Below are 19720 nucleotides of genomic sequence, written 5' to 3' on the forward strand. Positions count from 1 at the left end.
TTCCTTAACATTTCCAAGCTTAAGGTAAGTGAAATGCTTTTTGTTCATTTAAAAATTTTTGTGTTTTAGGAAAGGGCAAAAAGATGTCTTAAAAAATAAAAAAATAAACCTTGCTATTAGAAGTAAAGGAGACCGTACTTGTTTTGGCTGGAATGGAGTTAATTTTCTTCGTAGCAGCTTGATGGTGTTATGCTTTGGATTTGTGACCAAAACAGTGTTGATAATATCATGTTGTTTTAGCTATTGCTGAACAGTGTCAAGGCCTTCTCTGCTTCTCACGGTGCTCTGCCAGCGAGTAAACTGGGAGCTGGGAGGGGACACAGCCATGACAGCTGACCTGAACTGACTAAAGAGATATTCCATACTACACAACATCATGCTCAGCAACAAAACCTCAGGCAAAGAAGGAGGAAGGAGGGATGTTTGGAGTTATGATGCTTGTCTTCCCAAGTAACCATTATGCATGACAAATTCATGCTTCCTGGAACTGTCTAAACATCTGCCTGCTGCTGGGAAGTAGTGAATTAATTCCTTATTTAGCTTTGACTGCACATGCCACTTTGCTTATTAAATAAGCTTATTTTTGCTTTTTAATAAGAAAGTTATTAAACTGTCTCGATCTCAACCCACACATTTTCCTGCTTTTACCCTTCTGATTCTCTTCTGCATCTGCCTGAAGTGGAGTAGGCAAGCAGCTGTGTGGTGCTTAGCTGCTTACTGCTGTTAAGCCTCAACAGAAACATGAAGACCCCTCGCCTCCATTTTCAGTTTGTTAATCTTTAAACTTGAAACACTTACCAGGTAATCCCACCAGTTATTGTTGACTGGTCAGGCAAAATGTACTTTCTGTCTTCTAAATAGCAGGGACAATAAGATCTACGAACACACTCGTTCTTGTGGTTCAGGTATGTTCCTTTAGGACAATGGCAGCCTTCGATAGGGATGTCAGCTGGATGACATTCCAGGGCTCGGTTGGAGAGTGACAAGCATGTCCTGTCACACGCCTGAGTGTTGTAGCTGAATGTTTGATTGCCAGTACAAGTAATGGCTATAAAACAAGACAAGAGGGTATGTTAAACGTGGTTTACTTATCCTCTTCCTGGTAAAAGATAACTGTGTTCATAATGTGCTGCATATATTGTGTCAATAGCTTCAATACCTAATGCTTCCCATTGCTTCTTTTCCTGTGGATGTGGAGCTCTAGCACGAAATACTGCAGAGCAGGGCTTAGCACCAACCATGGAGCTGTTTGGAAGTTTTATGAAGTTAAAATATCTTATTGCGTCTTTGTGTATCTTGGAATAAAATGATGCAAAGAGAATCTTTGCAGAAATACCAATGTATTTTTGAGTAACTGTGAACTTGCACCTATGCCTAAGTTGCATAATAGCAAAATCACATCTGCAGCCAGAGTTTTTCCCATTTCTCATGTTATGGTACAGTATAGCTTTATCTATCTATTCCATCACTTAATTATCAAGTTCTGGAAGCATCCACATGCTCACCTTAAAGCTTATGAGTAATCTTTCCCACGTAGTCTTAAAATAACTATCCTTTTCTGAAACAGACTAGATGAATATTCAAAATTTCTCTTTCTGCTTTCCTCTTTTTTCCCTAATTCCCGCATTACTCTTAAGATTATTTGGACAATGCTTAGGATATTGCTTTACCATTTACATTTTTTGTTGTGTTATGACACATCTGTGAAGTCAGCAGCTCCTGGGAATATGGCTTTTATACCTGCTGGTTGGCCTCCCTGATAGAAATATGTACTTATTTTCTAATGACTGACAAGTAGTTTTAAAATATGTTCTTGCTTTTATTCAGCGTTGTCATGGGTGAATCAAACATGGGGATATTCTAAATGGAAACAGACAGACCCATATGCATGCATTCATCTGACGGCAGACTATTAAGACTATTAAGTTGGTTTAATTACTTACTACAGTTGTCCATACTGTTTCTCCAGTTCTCAAGGATTAAACCCATTGAACTGCATGTTCGTGCATATGATCCCAGAGCAGAACAAATATAAGGAAAGGTCTCTTCGTAATTACAGGCTTGGTAAACACATCTCTGAAACCCAATACATGGAGAGTGTACTGTTACTGGGAAGCAGACATCTGGAGGTGCTAACCCCTGGAAATATTTAAAAGCTGTAGTGGTGGACTTGGCAGTGTTACGTTTGCAGTTGGACTCAATGATCTTAAAGGTCTTTTCCAACCTACACGATTATACGATTCTACGACTGTATGCTGAATTGTAGGGGTAAATCATACAAAACATATATTATTGCATAACTAAAACTGATGAAAAAAATCAGATTAAATGCCTGATTGACGAATAAAATATACTTAGTACTTAAAATTGTGTTTGTTTATTCACTGCTTTCACTTTTAAATTTCAAAATGTTCTGTGGAGACTGGCAAATATGATGAGCTCAATTATGCACATGGGAAAATCAATCCTTTGCATAGGAAGTTGTTGACATGGAGAACTGCAGCATGAGCAAAAATAACTTCTGATTCATAGGGATGGGACTGTGCCTATGAACAATCAGACTTGTACTGTGGTGCAGACACAATTTACAAAACCACACTTGTTCCTTAGTTTCTATGCACTGCTGATTCGAATGAGTGGGATCCTGTATACAAGTACATTCTGGTCCATATTTGGACTCCCTCTGTACAGCATCTACCATAATTTCCTACCTTGTAGAAAGGAATTGGGTTCACCACAGCATGGCATTTCTCGAACACTGTACCCTTCTTGGTAAGAATGGAGCAATGAGTCTCAGCAGATATTTCTAATGAAAGTAAATCATGGACATTAAACAGAGAAAATTAGGAAAAAGAAATGAAAAAATGGAAAAGAAATTAAAAAAAACCTGGACAAAATTACTCTAGGTGAGCTTTTTGCAGTGATGAATTGAGCAAAAGGACAATGTCTTAGCTTGTTAGCTTCAGACTATACTTTTGTTCAAACAGCTCAGTAAGGCTTTTTTTTTTTTTTTTTTTTTTTTTTTTTAAAGACCACTAGCAATAGAGGCTTAAGAAGGCAAAGCCTGGATATCAGTCACAGCACTATTGAGCTGCTGGGCAAGTTTAAGACATTCATGAATATTGCAATTTCACTGGAAATACCACCAAAACCCTGTCATTCATCATCTCAATCCCAGATCTCTAGAATGGGATCTGATAAGCTTTTACTAGATTTGTATTCTAGAAATCAGAAATGCCTTGTTGGTGACAGAATTTGTGATCTTCAATCCTTTCAGTCTCTGCTTCTCTCAAACTCTTTCAATCCCACTTATGGAAGTGTCAGACAAAACTAGCTGGAGAGATCAGTTACACCAGGATCATCTACTTACTGTTCAGTTGACTCAAAGCGCAAGGGTCAGTGTCTCTCTCTAAAGCGGGATGGCAATTTCCTGCCCTCCAGGAATCGACAAACAGGGAGGCTGTTCCTTCAGTGATATCCATGCTAGTCATGAAGTCATCTGTAGTGTCTCCATTATAATTGCCACACAAACCTAACATCAGAAATGCAAGGGATGGCTGAAAATTAAAGATTGTGTATCCCATGGTCTATGTTTCATTCTGTAACAGTGAGAAAATTGATTCTAACATTCCACATGGTGTCAATGAAAACTATAGGTCAGACACCCAGAGAATCTTGATCATGTGCACATTCGGTCACTGAGCCTTCACCTTCTCAAGTTACAACTGTCCACTTCTATTCAATGAAAAATGCATACAGAAGTTTTTGTCTTGTTTTTAGAAAAAAAGACTTTTTCAGTGGTTTGAAATCATGTAACAGAAAGGCCATGAAATTCTTTTGCAGTTACATGTTTTTTTATGTATATAAAGTCTATAATGACATTTACATTTTTTTAAAAGCTAAAACCTCTCTGTAATTCCCCATAGATAATTAGAATGTAGGATATGCCTTTGTGGCTAACTTTGCTTTGCAATCAACATAAACATCTCCATCTGGTGCTTATCAGCTGAGAAGCCTTTAGATTCTTAGGCTCGTTGCATTTACAGTGATTGTGCACTGCATTCAAAGAACTACGTCCAAGATGCAGAGACCACACAGGCTAATTTATTGCCCCTTCATTGTGTAGTAAAGCACATACTGAAAAAGGCACACACAAAACATGTGAAGAACAGTATTGTATTACACATGAAAAATGTCACCCATCTATTTTCTTTGAGTCATTTTAAAATTATTAGCAAACCCCCAAATTCTTAGCACATCAATTTCCCAATGCAGGCATTTTTCTTGGGTTTTTTTTCCCCTTGAATCCAAAGAAGGAAGTTTATTCCTTAAAGGATGAGTACTAAGCTTTCAAAATTACACTCCATACATTTTCTCCTTCGTATGGTCACTAGGTTTCTTACCTAGGGTTCTGCCTTTGAATTGTGATCCCACTTTCACATAGGTCTGGAACACAGGTGATGTTTGAACTAAAAGTTCCAGCCCGAAGGTTGTATACATTTGAATGTACATTGAGGACTGTCTGAAAATAGTGATGTCTCCTGAAAGAACACAGAAATTTAGAAACAGAGATTTTGAGATTTTGAGACATAGGATATTGCAAAGTCATGATTTCAATGCAGATATAAGTGTTCCAGTATTCTGTCTACAAGTCTTCTCTTTCCACACACAACTCTCCACAGAGGGACAGATGCAATGGGAAAGATTTTAACCTTCCTATAAAACCTCTGCTATTGCCAGTTGCAAGAGAAAAGATGCTGGGTTGTGTAAAGCAGACATTTAATGTCATTTGGATTTTACGCATGTTCCCTTTTCTTTACCTGATCTGTAAGGTAGCCGCTTAAGTTCATCATCATCAGTAAGGAGTTCATTCTGAGAAATCACGATTTTGTCCTGTAAGAAAAGACATATCTGTACTGTCGGTATTTATACAGTATTCAGTATTCAGGAACTATATTTATTCAGTATACAGTATTCAGGAACTATATTGTTAATGACCTATATAACAGGAAAACATTGATTCAATCTTTTTCTCACATGTTATTCCACACTGCTTTCAGTTTTCACTTTGAAAATACTTTAACTTCCCGAGTTGATGTGGCAACTGAGATCTTTACAGTGTATGCATGAACTGGAACATACCTTTAGTATCTATCCCCCATAATTTTTCAGTTCAGGCTAGTAGCAATGACTTTAAGTATTTACTTGCTAAACTGGTTACTGAAATGCTGGATAGAACCTGTGGAGGGAATACTTGCCTTTGCAGAGAGGTAAATTATAGCACTAAGTGATGTCTCAGAATAAGAATAACCGGACTTTTCATATACAGCCATTAGGGTTCCATTGTGTGGCAGGCTGGAACTCTGGAGGAAAACAGCAAAAAGGGAAGTCTGTGACAAATTAACGATGATTTGTAGAGTAAACAGAGCATAGGAATACCTCAGCTTGTGTTCCAATAGGAAACCAAGGACAGACTGAAATATATCGATTTGATATTGGGTGTTTTTAAACTGCAGGAAATTACCTTCATAAGAACGTAAGTGCAAACCCCATGAAACCTGTATGATCTAGAATCAAACGTGGTAACAAAGGACCCTCCTTCCAGTGAACACCTTCCAGGGCAGGGCAAGTCTTTGCAGTTCCATTGACCCATTGTACATTTACTGAGGAAAACAAGAAATACTGTGTAAGGTTATTCTCATACTAAGGCACTATAGATCAGCAAACAACTTGATCCTCCTGCCTGGGGGTTTTGCTGTAGCTGGTCAACATGCAAAACTGCTTAGTGAACACAGTGTAATATACATACACATTCTGAATTTTATTTTCCACTGCTTTGATATTTCTTTTCTTTACAGTCTTTTAGACTCAGCTACTTTTTTGGAATCAGCTACTTCCTAGTAAAGGAAGATGTAATTTGTATCACTTTCCCCCTTATACTTTCTATGCTTTGATTTTCTTTGTCTGTGTATATCAGTTGAAGTTGTTCATCTTAATTCAAGGCTGCTGAAGATTTGTCAGTAAACGCTCCTGAACAGATTAATCATGAAAAGTGCATTCATTGTTACAGTTCTGAGGATCAAATTCTATTATTTATCCTTTATTTTCTTTATTAGAATAGCAAGACATGTAACACACAAATACATAATTCCCCCTTTTTTTTGAAAAAATTTCCAATTTTAAAAAATATTGCCTGAAGTCATCATTTTCTGTTTCCAAACAGAAATTTAGTTTTCAGTACTGATTTAATGATGAGTAATGCTGAGATGGCCAGAAAGAAACTGTAAATACTAGATATCTGTTTTGAACTAATTTTACCTCTGCTTTTACAGAGGAAATAAAACCACAAAGTTTTGTGTGGCCTGAAGGAGCATTTATATTTGTACAGATTAATCAGGAAATGAGACATGTACATCTTCAATTATAAATGAATGATTTGCTGTACTCAAAGAAGGTGGCCTCAGAGATGATATGACACATCTGCAGCTACCCTCTGAAAAGTTAGACTAAATTTCCCAGTCACTTGGTGAGGATACTCTCCATCCTCTCACGAAAGTACCCATTGCTACTCACCAGGTCCTACATGCAGCTTTCATTGCCTCACCAGGAGCATATGTTTTCCCATTCAGTGTACATGGACACTGCTTAATGTGAACACACGTTCGATTCTTTGAGATGTCATCAAGAACAGTTCCTGCCAAAGACGACAAACAAAATAAATTATTTTCCATGTCTTTACTTAGCACTAAAGTTATTGTAGCTTGAATGCCTTCCAAAATTAGCTTGAGAATGCTATTCTTGCACAGCCAGTGCCCATACTTAGCAACATAATGTGGAGGACATTTTCTCTTAATTAAAAAAATGGACTCTACAAGTGATAACAATGTTTGGCTACTTTGTTATATGAAAGTGCAGACAGCTGCCTTCATTTGAAATTTGAACACAATTTGAAATAACAAGTTTGAATGTTATTTTTTCATTTTTTTTTCTAGGACACTAATTAAGTTGGGAATTTTGAAGAATGGACATATTCTATGTCCTAGAATACTGTCTAGTTTTAAATATGTAGCTCAGAACACATTACTTTTGACTACTGTAAAATGGTGATGATGCTGATGTAAATACCCACATCACAGTAACCCTGGAGGATATTTCAGTTCTGAAAAAACAGACATGATGCAAATGATAGTAATAATTACAATTTTTGTAGGAAGTTAATCTTGAACTAAAAGGGATTTTACAAAATGCTCATAACATCGCATAAATTCTCTGTAATTACTATTATTAGAAAACTACATCTTGCTGTGTCCTGAAAGGCTAGATACCTGTTTGGGATAGGAAATTCATGAAGTTTACTCAACTTATATTATAGTATAGAACTTCAAGCAGGCCGCATATAAAATACCCCATTGCATAGAAACACAGAATCATTTAGGTTGGAAAAGACCTTTAAGATCAAGTTCAACATATCACAGTCTTGTGAGGAAAATGCTTTCACAGTTCTCTTCTTGCAAAGAGTGATCAAGGATCTTTAAGGACCATGACTATTTAGGACTCCAGTTATATTATGTTATCCAAGAAATGGCAGTTCTTGCAGTACAAGGCCCTGAAATGCACTGGTAGTTCATTGTTAAGAAGTCCATGCCACTTGACTGGATATATGCCAAAAATGTTTCTATGGGCCATTTAGCATATGATGAATACAAAAACGATACCTTCTGGACAAAAGCAGCCATAGGTACAGTGACTGGAGCAGCTGTACTCTGGGTTGGAACAGGTTTTAATACATGGAGAACCACATTCCTCATAGATTTGGTTAGCAGAACATTTTCCTACGGCTGCAACAAACAGTGAAAGTGAGAGATTCTGTTCACACTTCAAAAATCTTAACATTTACCACACAGGATGGAGAAGACCTTGTGATTTCTGGCACTAACATTCTCTTATCCTCCCTCAACACTCAATTCATTATTCTGACTACTCATCATTACCATCATATTCACTCTAGTTTTTATTATTTTTTAATGCCTTATTTATTAGAAACTCCTTCCAGAAGCCTGAAGAATGGCGAACAGGCTATACTGCAGCCTAATACAATACCACAAATCAGATTTTGCGTAGCACTTGAAGGATTTAAAGAATATAGCTGTTGATCTTCTGTATAGTTCCTGCTTCTCAGACATTATCTGCTTTTCAGAATGCAGCTACCTAGCAATTCTAATATATGGAACTCAGAACATGTTTTATTGTGTGACAAATTCCAGCAGAGATTCTTCCTTATCTGAAAGACTAAAAGTAAGTCAGATAGGGAAACAGAGATAGTTAGAGATGACAAATCATAGAATGGTTTGGGTTGGAAAGGACCTTACAGATCATCTAGTTCCAACCCTCCTGCCATGGGCAGGGACACCTTCCACTAGACCAGGTTGCTCAAAGCCACATCCAAAAGAAAGAAACAATAAAGACTATAAAAGTTCATTACCTTTGTATATTTGGCATTTATTTGTAATTTCTTAGATTCTCAGCTTTGGTTTTTGGGGAAACAAGGGTTTCCACTCCCACCCCCCTCTTTTTTTTTAAGCTTTTATCACTTTACTACCACTCCTAATAAAGGCCTACTGGCAACATGAAAACTGCTATGATTTGGAGAAAACAAGGCTGTTATTTTACTGTGATTAGTAAGAGTTATTATACAGTTCTGTGAAAGCACACAGTGCCTTACTAGTATTTATCTGAATCTATAAAATGCACAAGGAGTTTATAATTTTGAAGGATTAAAACAAATTGCAGACCAACCAAAGAAGAAAATGGGCTACCAATTTATGTAAGATGGATAACCTTGGAGAAGAGGAAGGGGAAAATTATTTTAGAAAGAAGCACAATTTTAAAGTGTCACAAATAATAATGGAGTTTAGTAGGAAAGGTTTTCAGTAAGTATGAGAAAAGAATGAAAGAAAACTCAATGTTAAATACAAAACAAAAAATGAAGAGTGGCACCAGTATGTGAAGATCAAGAGAGCAGAAGAATATCGCACCGGATATGCAGGGCGGGAAAAGTCATGCAAAGCCTTGTAAGTAACAATGGCGAGATGATGAGACTATGCCAAGTTAAACAATGATTTCAGGAATATAATTCAACTAGGATTTCACTATTCTTATGCTAAAATCTAAATGGTAGCCCTATTACAGATTTTTGTAACAGAATAAGAATCAAAGGATAAGGAGAAATATATTCCTGTCAAAGCAATTTATATTATGAATTTGCTACCCATGACCATATATTCATATAAAGGATAAATAAAAACATGATTAAATTATATGCTTCTGAAAGACATTACCATATGAAGCAAAGTCATTTTGAAAGCTCCTCTTTTTTGACATGAACTGCATCTCTGATAATTTAGTGTGTGAGTTGGTTTAGAAATAACAACATCAATTTAAGTTACTTTTGACTTTTTTTTTTTTTACTATCAGCACGTTCTTTTATAATCCTGCTACATAACACTGACTACAGGTCGAAGTTTCAGGTGGATTCAAAAAGACTACAAAAAGCAAACCAGAACTTTGATAACAGGCAGGCATTTGAGAAAAAGTGTGCCTAACCATGTATGACTTGGAGAGAAATGGAAGGCTTGCTTCCTATTTACTTCCAATCCCTAGTTGTATTTAAGGGGGTTGAGCATCTGAAAATGGACTACTGAAAACCTCCTGTGACTAAAAGGGGCTATGGCACTTGTTGGCAAAAAGCTTCAAAGACTTCAGAGGCCATTTAAAAGTTCTCTCTCTTCACTGGGTAATTTGTTAAGTACAATAATGAAAAAGCTTTACTAAGAGAGAGCAGCCTCCTGTTGGAAGTCGGAGAAATTCAACAGTTTTCACTTGGTGGATGTTTCTCTCTTCTATGGTCACTGATCAAGATGCAGGAGCTACACTTCATGCCTCCTCCTTCTCCTTTGAGATGTCTATACTCTCCCTAATGCTTTACCAAAGACCACTATTGTTCTCTTAAGAAAATAAATTGTCTGATTCAAGACACTGGAGACTTTTCTATCAGTTGATTTGAATTCCAGTTAATCATCATTCTCCCTCTGTGTAAGATACAGCAAGGTTTAAGTACAATCTGCTATAAATAAAACCTTTGAACTTACAACAGAGGTTTTCCGTTCTCCAGTTGAACACCATTTGATGGGACATAGCACATTGCCTTGAATACTCTGACAGTGTAGAGCAAGTGCAATTGTTTTGTCCTGGCTCACTACAGTCCTGCATATCAAGCTGGCAACGAATGACAAACCCATCCTTCGGCACACTGCAGGTTGGTGACACCGAGTTAAGTAGCTGAGAGCAGATCATAACCTAAATAAAAAAAGAAAGAAAACTGTTCCTAGTAGTGTTTCCCTCATGTGAAAACCACAATAGAATTTCACTACTAGTTATCATTTTCTTGTTGGTTTGTTTGCCTTTTTCCCCCTACAATTTAGTAATATGTATTTAAGTCAAAATGCATAAGAAATTCACAAATAGAAGGGAATATAAGTCCATTGTAAACAGAAGGATCTGGATATGTTGAATTAGTTCCGCTCCTCATTAAGCTGACAATTAAGTAATTCTTTCAGTACCATCAATCCCCCTAAAAATGGCCGAGAACATTACAGGCAGGGAATATATTTTCTCATGGAGATTCAGTCCCAGGACAAACATCCCCAATATGAAGGTAACACTTTGTTCCCCTCTGAGCAAACAGTTGATGCATTCGTATTGCCTATGGTGCCTACTGCAGTGTAGGTCTCAAAGAGAAACAACCTAAAAAGGTTAAAACTCCCAGCCAACAGAAGTTCTCCACCAGATCAAAGTAATTTTTCAGTGTGAATACAAGTAATATTTACAACCCTTTTCTTCTGAAAGTATCTTCCTCAGAGGGCCCACAAAACCTCCTATTCTTTATTCCTGCTCTTCGTGTTAAAGGGATGCTATAAAACTAATGTTTCTCTGGTTTTCTGTTCTGGGAAAAAGGAGAATCTCAGAAGGATTCTAGCTGCCTCTTCCTCTAGCATGAAAGCTAAACTTTTTAGCAAGAGGAATCGTTTCTATGTTCAAACTAAGATTCCTGGGTTGCTAGAAAAATAAGATGAAACAAGTAAAGAAAAATCTATTTCAAGAGAAAACTTTTAAAGCATTCTGTAACCTATATACTGTATACAATTAACTACATGAGAATTACAAAGTAAGATCATGTTCTTGTGAGGAAGTACAAATGGAACCAAAGAGCATGATCATTCTACGTGAAGTGAAATGCTTTTTAGAGTACAGCAATGAATACTTGCCATTAGGTATATGGTGACTTTATGACCTCCTAGGTAGAAAAAAGAACAGGCTGCCGAGAGAAACTATGGAGTTTCCAGCTCCTTAGCCTGGAAGATCTTCCCAGAAGATACTCAAAACCTACTAGGACATTGGTCTGGACAAGTTGCGCTGACCTTGCTTGAGCAGAGGAGTTGGACTGGATGATGTAAAGAGATCCCTTCCAAGCCAAACCATTCTGTGATTCTGTAAAATCTCTGTGGGAATGCAAAATCTGAGTTTCTCTGGTACACTTAACAGGATCATCTTAATTAGGATTTGGTTCCTGTATCTGCAAAATCTAAGAAATAGAAGCCCTTTTGTTCTTTGCTGCTACCAAGCTTTGTCTTTCAACCATGGATGCATCCTGTTTCAGGTACGCTGATTTTCTTTTCATCTAGGACTGGAATTGATAGCAGTTGATTGGCCCTGTTATGAATGTTGTTCATAATCTGAATATGTTTCAAGTATCACTGAAATGTCTTCAAGCAATCTGGCAATTGTTTTAAGTATCACCAAAATGTCTTCAAGCCTGTACAGCTTACAATGCCAGGTCCCTAGCTGATCAATAAAAAGTTCTTTAAAGCTTCACTCATTTCCATGATGACCTGGACAGAATTTCAGGAAAGCTGTGAGCTAAATGCTGGTAGGTTTATATGAGCAATATAAATGCAGCCTCAAAAATGACCATGGGCCTTTTTAAAAATGTATTCTTAATGCAAAGAACTCTTCTTCTTTCCCATGTCATGCTATACAAATTTTTACTTTATGCATTTTCACAGAAGCCAGTTTTATAAAACCACAGCCTCTTCTGTGTTGGTTTCTATCTTTCCACCTCTATTAGGAGTCATGCTGCAGAAAAAAACAAGATCTTCCTTACGTATTTTTTGTGAGGAATCGTGGAAATTGGTATCTCCTCAGACAGGCAGATCTCTGATGGATCATCCATTTTTTGTAATGCAGCAAATTTATATGTATCCAGGATTTTACCTGTAAATTGAAGGGTTATTTGTCACAAATAAGTCCACATGGATTTTTTTTACTTGTTGCCGTGATGTAGCAAAACTCAGATTCTACTCTGACTGTGAAAGGCCCTACTATTTAATCTTTCAGATAACAGCTACCTCTTTTTCCCTTTAACTGGATTCTATTCAGTAAAGCATACTTTTATCACCTTGATCATTTTTCTGAGCTATTTCCTTATCTACCACATCTACTATCTTACATGAGACCAGCTGCTACTGTTTTGCTCCCAGCTGTGTTATCTTTTGCCAGCTAATCTGTGCCTCTTCTCCTCACCCCCCATTCTTACATTTTCCCCTACGTGTGGGGTTACACTCATCATCACAACTCAAAATATATGGTATTATTTTTACAAGTCTCTTCTGTGATGTGTATAGAAAACTGCATCTGGCTGTGTTCATCTGCGATTAGTGTACTGTGCAATTTTATGTCTCCACACTAGCACTGTAGGTTAGATTAGAAGCGTGCTTTTAAATCACATCTTCCAACCATCTCCACTCTGTACAATTTTATTTCCTTTGTGGAGTGATCTTGGTATACAAAGTTCTTTCAAGATGAAACCAAGCCAGAAGATGTGCTCCAAGAGCATGTGTAATGAGCTCCAACTGTTAATGGGCATTAGTTCAACAGACCAGATTAGAGTGACTCTGAACACCCCAAACCATATATAGTGCAGATGTCAGGTCCTCAGCACCAACTATTTTGTTCTAAAGATCCACCCCTATTCAGACACACTACTTGTTAATGTTTTTGTCCACTATATTCTTTTTATTATAGCCTCATTCTTGCTTCTGCTTAATGCAATCATTTCCCTAACTGTGCCTTGCTACGAACCTAGACTGTTCTGAAAGTTGGGTGACAGTGTGATCCTTACCACCTGTTTCTAAAATATAGGAGAGTCCTTATCACTTGTCTGAAGAACCCACAATATTGTCATCATAGCAAATAATAGTGTGTAGCATAGTGATAAAATAACCATGTTGGTGACCTGTGGGAGTGCTTAATTCTGAAACGGAGTGAGCAGTCAGAGTAACGTTAGTACAGTATGAAATTTCCACCTTGACTCAGTTTAACTAGTTCTCCTTCCATCTGACTTGTCCATAGATCTTACCTTCACTCACAAATTCATTCAATTCATAACCATCATAATTTCCACACATGCCACAGGTTTTCCCCATATACTTTTTCTCAGTCAAAACCTAAAATAAAACAAAACATTTAAAAGGATCACCCTAAGTAAAATTATCTATATAGCATTACCTTTCCCAAACAAATTCAGTTCAAGGATCCAATTAAAGGAAACCCTTCTCATTAATTTAAGTGACTTGACTGGAGGAAAAGTTTTGAAAGCAGTCACTTCTTTTGCCAAGGAGGCGATAGTGATTGTAGCGATTTTTTGATTTAATAAAAGAATAAGATTCTAAGACTTTGCAAAGAATTGAGGGGGGATAATATTCTGAGTAGCCAGAAAAAATAGAAAAGGAAATTATGCTGTTTCCTTGATCACATCTTTGTTGACAGAGCATGAACTTCAGGTTTGTTCTCTTAAGAAACTGAAAGTTACAGGAAGAAAATCTGGCTTTTTTCAGAAGGTTATTCAATTATCTATTGCTCTGCAGAGTAAAGTGATAATATTACTACTGGCTAAAATCAATGAATTATTATTAAAACCTTAGATCAGAGGCACAGTGTGTACCCGTCATAGTAGTATTTCCTGTTATATCTCTGATAGTAATGCTCGTAAATCTCCCAGATAATTTATTGCATAACAATTTCCCCTATTTTAGCAAACTTACCAATTTAGAAATCAGTGTCTTTTGTGGCATTAATATACAGATCATGATGAGAAAATGTAATCTCCTTCTCTAAAATATGTCAGAGATTTTGGAGGGAAAACATGAAAAGTATCAGAAAAAGGAAGAAACAGAGGAGCTGGTAGGAGCACTGTATGTTTGAAACTGAAAGATGTCCAGGGAAAGCACAGTGAAAATGACAAAACTATGGCACACACTACTAAATCCTACACAACTACAACATCCCTTTAGCAAAACATTGTAGCTGCTGGAAAAGCCTGAGGGAAGTTTAAAATCTGTGAAAGCATCCATAAATGTCAACATTGGTGGCTTTAGCTAACTACCAATGCTGGAAGTGAAAGGAACATGCAGGGATAAAAAACAAAGTTTGTTTACTTCAAGAATAAGGGATGAAGCAGGAAAAGAATAAATATCCAATAGTAAAGAAATACAAAACCTACCCACTAAGTCTAAAGAGAGCTTGTAAATTCAATAAGTCAGTGATAATAGTCTCTTCTGCTTTATGAGAACATTTTACTAACCATAAGATAGTCATCATTGTTCCACATGACAACTAGCTCCATCTCCATCAGCTTGGCCACCAGACGGATGTTGCAGCCATAAGGTGCAATTTGAATCCCATTGCTGGTGTAAGGCAACTTAATGACACTGTAAGAAGGTGAGAAGAGAAACTGACCTTCTCATACCAATATTATGCAGGTCTTGGTTACCTTTTGGGGGATATAATACACATACAACCTCAGTACTTGCAGCAACATGAAATAGAATTTTTTTCCTTTGTAACTGTTAACAGTTCAAGATACAGTAAAATTTCTGTTGAAAATGAATGTCAGCAGATTCTTAGAAGAATCACCAGGACATGGTTGCATAGTGATTATACTACTGAAAATGTCTGCACAGGTGCAGATGAAAATGCATCTTCACTTGGTTTGGTTTTATTAGGGTATAGTTATATGTTTCAAGAACTTGTAAAATACAGTTTGTGTGGTAGAACTGTTGTTGATTACCCTGAAAAGCTTCTACGGACTACAGCCTGTTAATACAGGAATTACTGCTATGACTGAAAACTGACAAAGTAACAGAAACTTGTAAGGGGAATGTTGTGCCAGAATTAGGTGTTCATCCTTGCAGCCGACTTCTAATGCTACAAACTAACAACGTTAAAGAACAAATATATTTTGCTAAATACTCAGTATGTGACATAACCATAGAAAAGCTGGTTGAAAGGGACTTTCTGATGTTGCCCAGGCCAGCCTTCCACCTGAAGCAGGGCTATGTCAACAATAGACCAGGTCAGTCATGGAATTTGAGTCTACTGAATGGAAGACAAAAACTTAAAATGCAGCTCATTGGGTTAGGATCATGGATTTATATAATTTTCCTGGAACATAAATTTTTAAAGGAAGTTTTTCTAAATACAGTTTGCTAAATTAACGTATAGCTGCAAGTTGTGTTTTTGGCATGATTGTTATTGTACCCAGGTAAGTGTAATAAGATACAGTTGATCCAGAGTGAATTGTTTCCCGTATCTGCATGTACTCACAGAAAAAAATTCAATGCTGCCTACCTGATAAAAATACTGAAAACTTCCCTTGAGAAATTTCCTTGTATAGGAGCAATTTGTCTAGATGAATGAATGATGCAGGACTCAGTTTCCCATCAGTGTAATTCGGCAGTAAAACAGCTATTTTCTGGACAAAGTAATCCTTGAAATGTGAACAGTCAGTGGTCTCATGCACAAGGACTTCTTCGTAAGACCCTCCGATATTTCTCTGTTGGTTGTGTAGTTCAAAATGTCTCTCTCCTACCCTATACAGGTGTTACCTTTAGCACAGAGGGTTCAGTTACTCAACTCTCAAATCAAATGAGCTCAAGCAAAACACAGGAATTTCAGCTCGTATCTACTAAAGGGTATAAGCTGTTTCATCTGTGCTCATAGTAGAGAGAAGCATAAGCAAACCGGTAGTATCTAGGAGACTGGAGTTTCAATGTGAGCATTGTTTTGGGCTGAGGTTAGTTTATCCCTTTGCCTACACAAAGGTACTCTAAGCTAAATAAATGCAGGTGAAATACTCACCTAGACAGTGTCAATACTTGACGGGAAGAAATGGGAGTAGAGTCCAGTTAAGTGTGCCAATTTCTGTAATCTGTTAATTCGTTTTTGATACAAACTAATCTTTAGTGCAACTGCTATATAACTGCTTGCCTTCTTTAAACACTTTTTTCCCATTCATCACAGAATCTTACCCAACACTCCTGATGGAAATGTTGCCTTTCTCAACAATGATAACAGAAGGTCCCAGCTCAATAATGATCCTCGCAATTTTTTTGTCCAGCCCACGGCGGAACTGAATGTTGAAGTCTGGGCTGGTTTCATCACATACAGTTGCAAAGATATAGTTGCAGGTCCCAGTGAAGTCATACTGATACTTATCAAAGGTTGAAAAATGCCCTCCACCCCAGGTAGAACAGGAATCCTTGCTCAAAACTATAGAAGTAAAAGAGAAAGAAAAAATCATTTTGATCGTTATTTCAAATATAAATAGCAGGAAAAGCTACTAAGTTTCTACTCAGACTAATTATGTAAACAACAACCTAGCTACATTTTTTTTTTTTTTTTTTGTAACATCAAAATTTTATCTGAAGTCCGGAAGTGAAACAAAATTTAGAGTCAGAGCAATGTTCTTATTTCCTGTAAGCAGAGGAGAGCTCCTTAGCTTTCTAGCTTTGGAAACACCTTTCCATCTCCTTCATGGGTAACATAAAGGTTTACTTTCTTATAATTCAGTCTGCTCAATCTGTTTGTGACAGCTTCCTACTAGAGAGACCTTCAACATCTCAGGCACAACATTTATGAAGCCAGCTAGGGCATTACTGCATCATGATTCATTGCACAGTCAGATCATTAGGTATCTACAGACAGTCTTCAAAGCCTAACTTGCAAGTCCCCACTTTTTTGGCTCTGTGATTGTGTGACAAAGTTCCAGCCAGCCTTGTAAATACATGGAATGTTTTAATCAGTTTTCATTTTTAAAAAGTAATCAATTTTTATCTGATTTGACAGATTTTAGGAGGTTGAAATGAATCATAAAAAAGGGATGCAACTCCAGCGCTTAATGTTAGATATTTCTATACCTACTTAAAGCATATGAACAGTCCCTCTGAAGTTGACAGAACTGCTGAAGTTAAAACATGTCCTTTGTTATGTATTTTCCGACTCAGATCACCACTTTTCATTTTTTAATTATTTTCGCTTATGGAGTTATATGAAGCTCAGGTGTCTAAGAATGTACCTTAGAAGCACAAAGTATCAGGTAAGTTTAGCAAAGTCTAACTGCAATTTATATTCCCTGCTTTAAAGCCAAAACATTTTTTTACTCTTAAAGAGCAATCAAATGACTACAGAATACTGGGTTTATTCAAGCCATGTAGAAAATACTGTTTCTCAATGAGCTGTTACCTGTCAGCAAAAAATACTCCTCTTCCATACCTCCGTGCTGTCCAGAATGTCTGACTGGAAAATAGGAATTGGCTAACTGCTACCATTGGTTCTTCATGCCCAATTCCAGCTACTTTAATATATTGTGTTTAAGTGATACTGACCATCAAATCCCAGCTTTTGCTTGGCATTGTGCAATGGTCAGAGTGCAATATGTGCCCCTTTCTGTAAATAAGGGAATGCCTTCACTGTATTTGTTTTTATTTAAATCTTAACAGAGAAAAGTAACAGATAGGACTGTCAATAACTCAAGAAAGTTTAAAACTAGATTATATAGTGACTTTTGAGTTCAGTTACTATTAAGTGATACGTAGGGATTTTATTTTCATTTGTGTATATCCATGCCCTACTGTTCCCCTTGTTGTAAGAACAGACAGAAGACAGAGGTGAGTTGCTGAACTGAATTTGGGGTTTTTTTGCTGATCACAAGCACTCAGCTATTTGAACCTTTAGAATGAATTTATGTAGCATTTTCATGCTTACATTGAATGAGAATTCACCCAGTTCAAGCCACACTCTACTTCTGCTGCCTAAAGAAATACTTGTCATGATAATAAATATGCATTTTAGACCATTCTTATTGTTCTACACCTCTGCATTTTCCCCAAACTAGACTAAGAATTTCATTGTCAGCCACTGAAATGCAGCAACTTCTGGAGTATACAGAGTTGCTTTTTAACAGTGTGCAAACAGGAAAGCACAGTATTTTCATGTAAAACAAGATTACAGATTACTAGGAAGAATAACTATAAATATAATTTGGCAGAAAAAATGTTCAAAATACTAGGACTGATATCCGTATTTATTTTAGAAAGGATCTAGTGAAAACTGTATGTTTTCAGAAGGGTTATAGCCTTCTGTATTCTGTCTTATCAGAGGAACAGCATGTCTTAGCATGATGACTTTTATTCATTCTTGTCATGGATGTGGAAAACTAAATGTTTAATCAATGAATTTTAAATTGAAAAGCTAATGCCTCTTATTTCTTCAGAAAAGGATGTGTGAAAAGTGGTATTGGTTCTCTGACCAAGCACTGATGTAGCTTGGCATTTTATTTGCAGCAGTGATTGTTAAGAGACTGTCCAAAGGAAGAGTACCATCAGGACAAGCATGTATTCTTCCACAGATATGCTCTCAGTCTCCAATTATTTTCAGTTCAGGGGATTTTGCGAGGCTACTGGGATTTGTCTGCCTACTCTCCTTGTGCTCTGTCTTCCAAGTACTTGTGCAGCTTCCTTTTGAACTGAAGTGAAATTTCTTTGTAACAGAAAATACTACAATCACTGCTGTCAAAAGCTACCATTTTAATTATGAGTTAATATTTTAATGATATCTGCCTTTCTAACAGTACTTCTGATAGCTAATACTTCTAGCACTGAAGCTAGAATATGCTAATTATTTTGTGCTTTGGCATGACATTTTTACACAAGTAAGACAGTAGTATCTTACTATATTTTGTATTTCTTAGACTCAGGACTAGCAAAAAATTGCAGCAAGTAGGTGGCTGGAGTTAATTCTGCTTACAGATTTGGGTGCATGCACACAAGCCATTTTAGGTGTTAAGGGAAAATTTCTGGGTAACTGTTGCCACAGGACTGTGGCAACAACAGCTTCGGCTGGCACAGCAGGATGTTGAAGCAGAGATCTATCTATACCCTGACTCCCCACTGGCTGCTAGCTATAAAGGTCAGGAAGAATTATTCCATATTCTTATCTTCCCCTTGCACATAGATTTGTTTTAACCTGAAATCTTTAAAATAATCTCATAGACCTAGCCTATATGGAGAATCAGCTTTATTTCATTTCCTGAATTCTGCAGCATCAAATAATCAAGTTCCTAAATTCTTAGATAATATTAGGCAGTGATCTGCAGGAATTGAAATCTAAAAGATCACACAAATGACCTCAACAGCAAATTTCTACATGTGGAAAGCTATTAAACTGCTCACAGTTTCTATCCTTAGGCATCAAAATGTCAGCATGGCACACTAAAGTGCTTTCCATTTAATGTAAAACTCACCAGAGTGAGACAACATATTCTACC

General features: G+C 36.9%; 1 protein-coding gene across 1 annotated transcript in view; it reads right to left on the bottom strand.

Annotated features, from left to right (window-relative positions):
• MUC6 (mucin 6, oligomeric mucus/gel-forming) overlaps positions 1–19720 on the bottom strand; it is a 50225-nt gene that overhangs the window by 23129 nt on the left and 7376 nt on the right. The window contains exons 3-17 of the mRNA XM_055722574.1: positions 16425–16665; positions 14699–14825; positions 13475–13562; positions 12221–12330; positions 10149–10356; positions 7716–7838; positions 6574–6694; positions 5525–5663; positions 5259–5363; positions 4821–4893; positions 4404–4541; positions 3371–3532; positions 2712–2806; positions 1944–2076; positions 799–1048 (exon numbers count right to left, since the gene is read on the bottom strand). Of these exons, the coding sequence (XP_055578549.1) occupies positions 799–1048; positions 1944–2076; positions 2712–2806; positions 3371–3532; positions 4404–4541; positions 4821–4893; positions 5259–5363; positions 5525–5663; positions 6574–6694; positions 7716–7838; positions 10149–10356; positions 12221–12330; positions 13475–13562; positions 14699–14825; positions 16425–16665 (2113 nt within the window). The remainder of the gene's footprint in view (positions 1–798; positions 1049–1943; positions 2077–2711; positions 2807–3370; positions 3533–4403; positions 4542–4820; positions 4894–5258; positions 5364–5524; positions 5664–6573; positions 6695–7715; positions 7839–10148; positions 10357–12220; positions 12331–13474; positions 13563–14698; positions 14826–16424; positions 16666–19720) is intronic.

Source organism: Falco cherrug, chromosome 10 (assembly GCF_023634085.1).
Source record: "Falco cherrug isolate bFalChe1 chromosome 10, bFalChe1.pri, whole genome shotgun sequence".
Classification (NCBI taxonomy): domain Eukaryota; kingdom Metazoa; phylum Chordata; class Aves; order Falconiformes; family Falconidae; genus Falco; species Falco cherrug.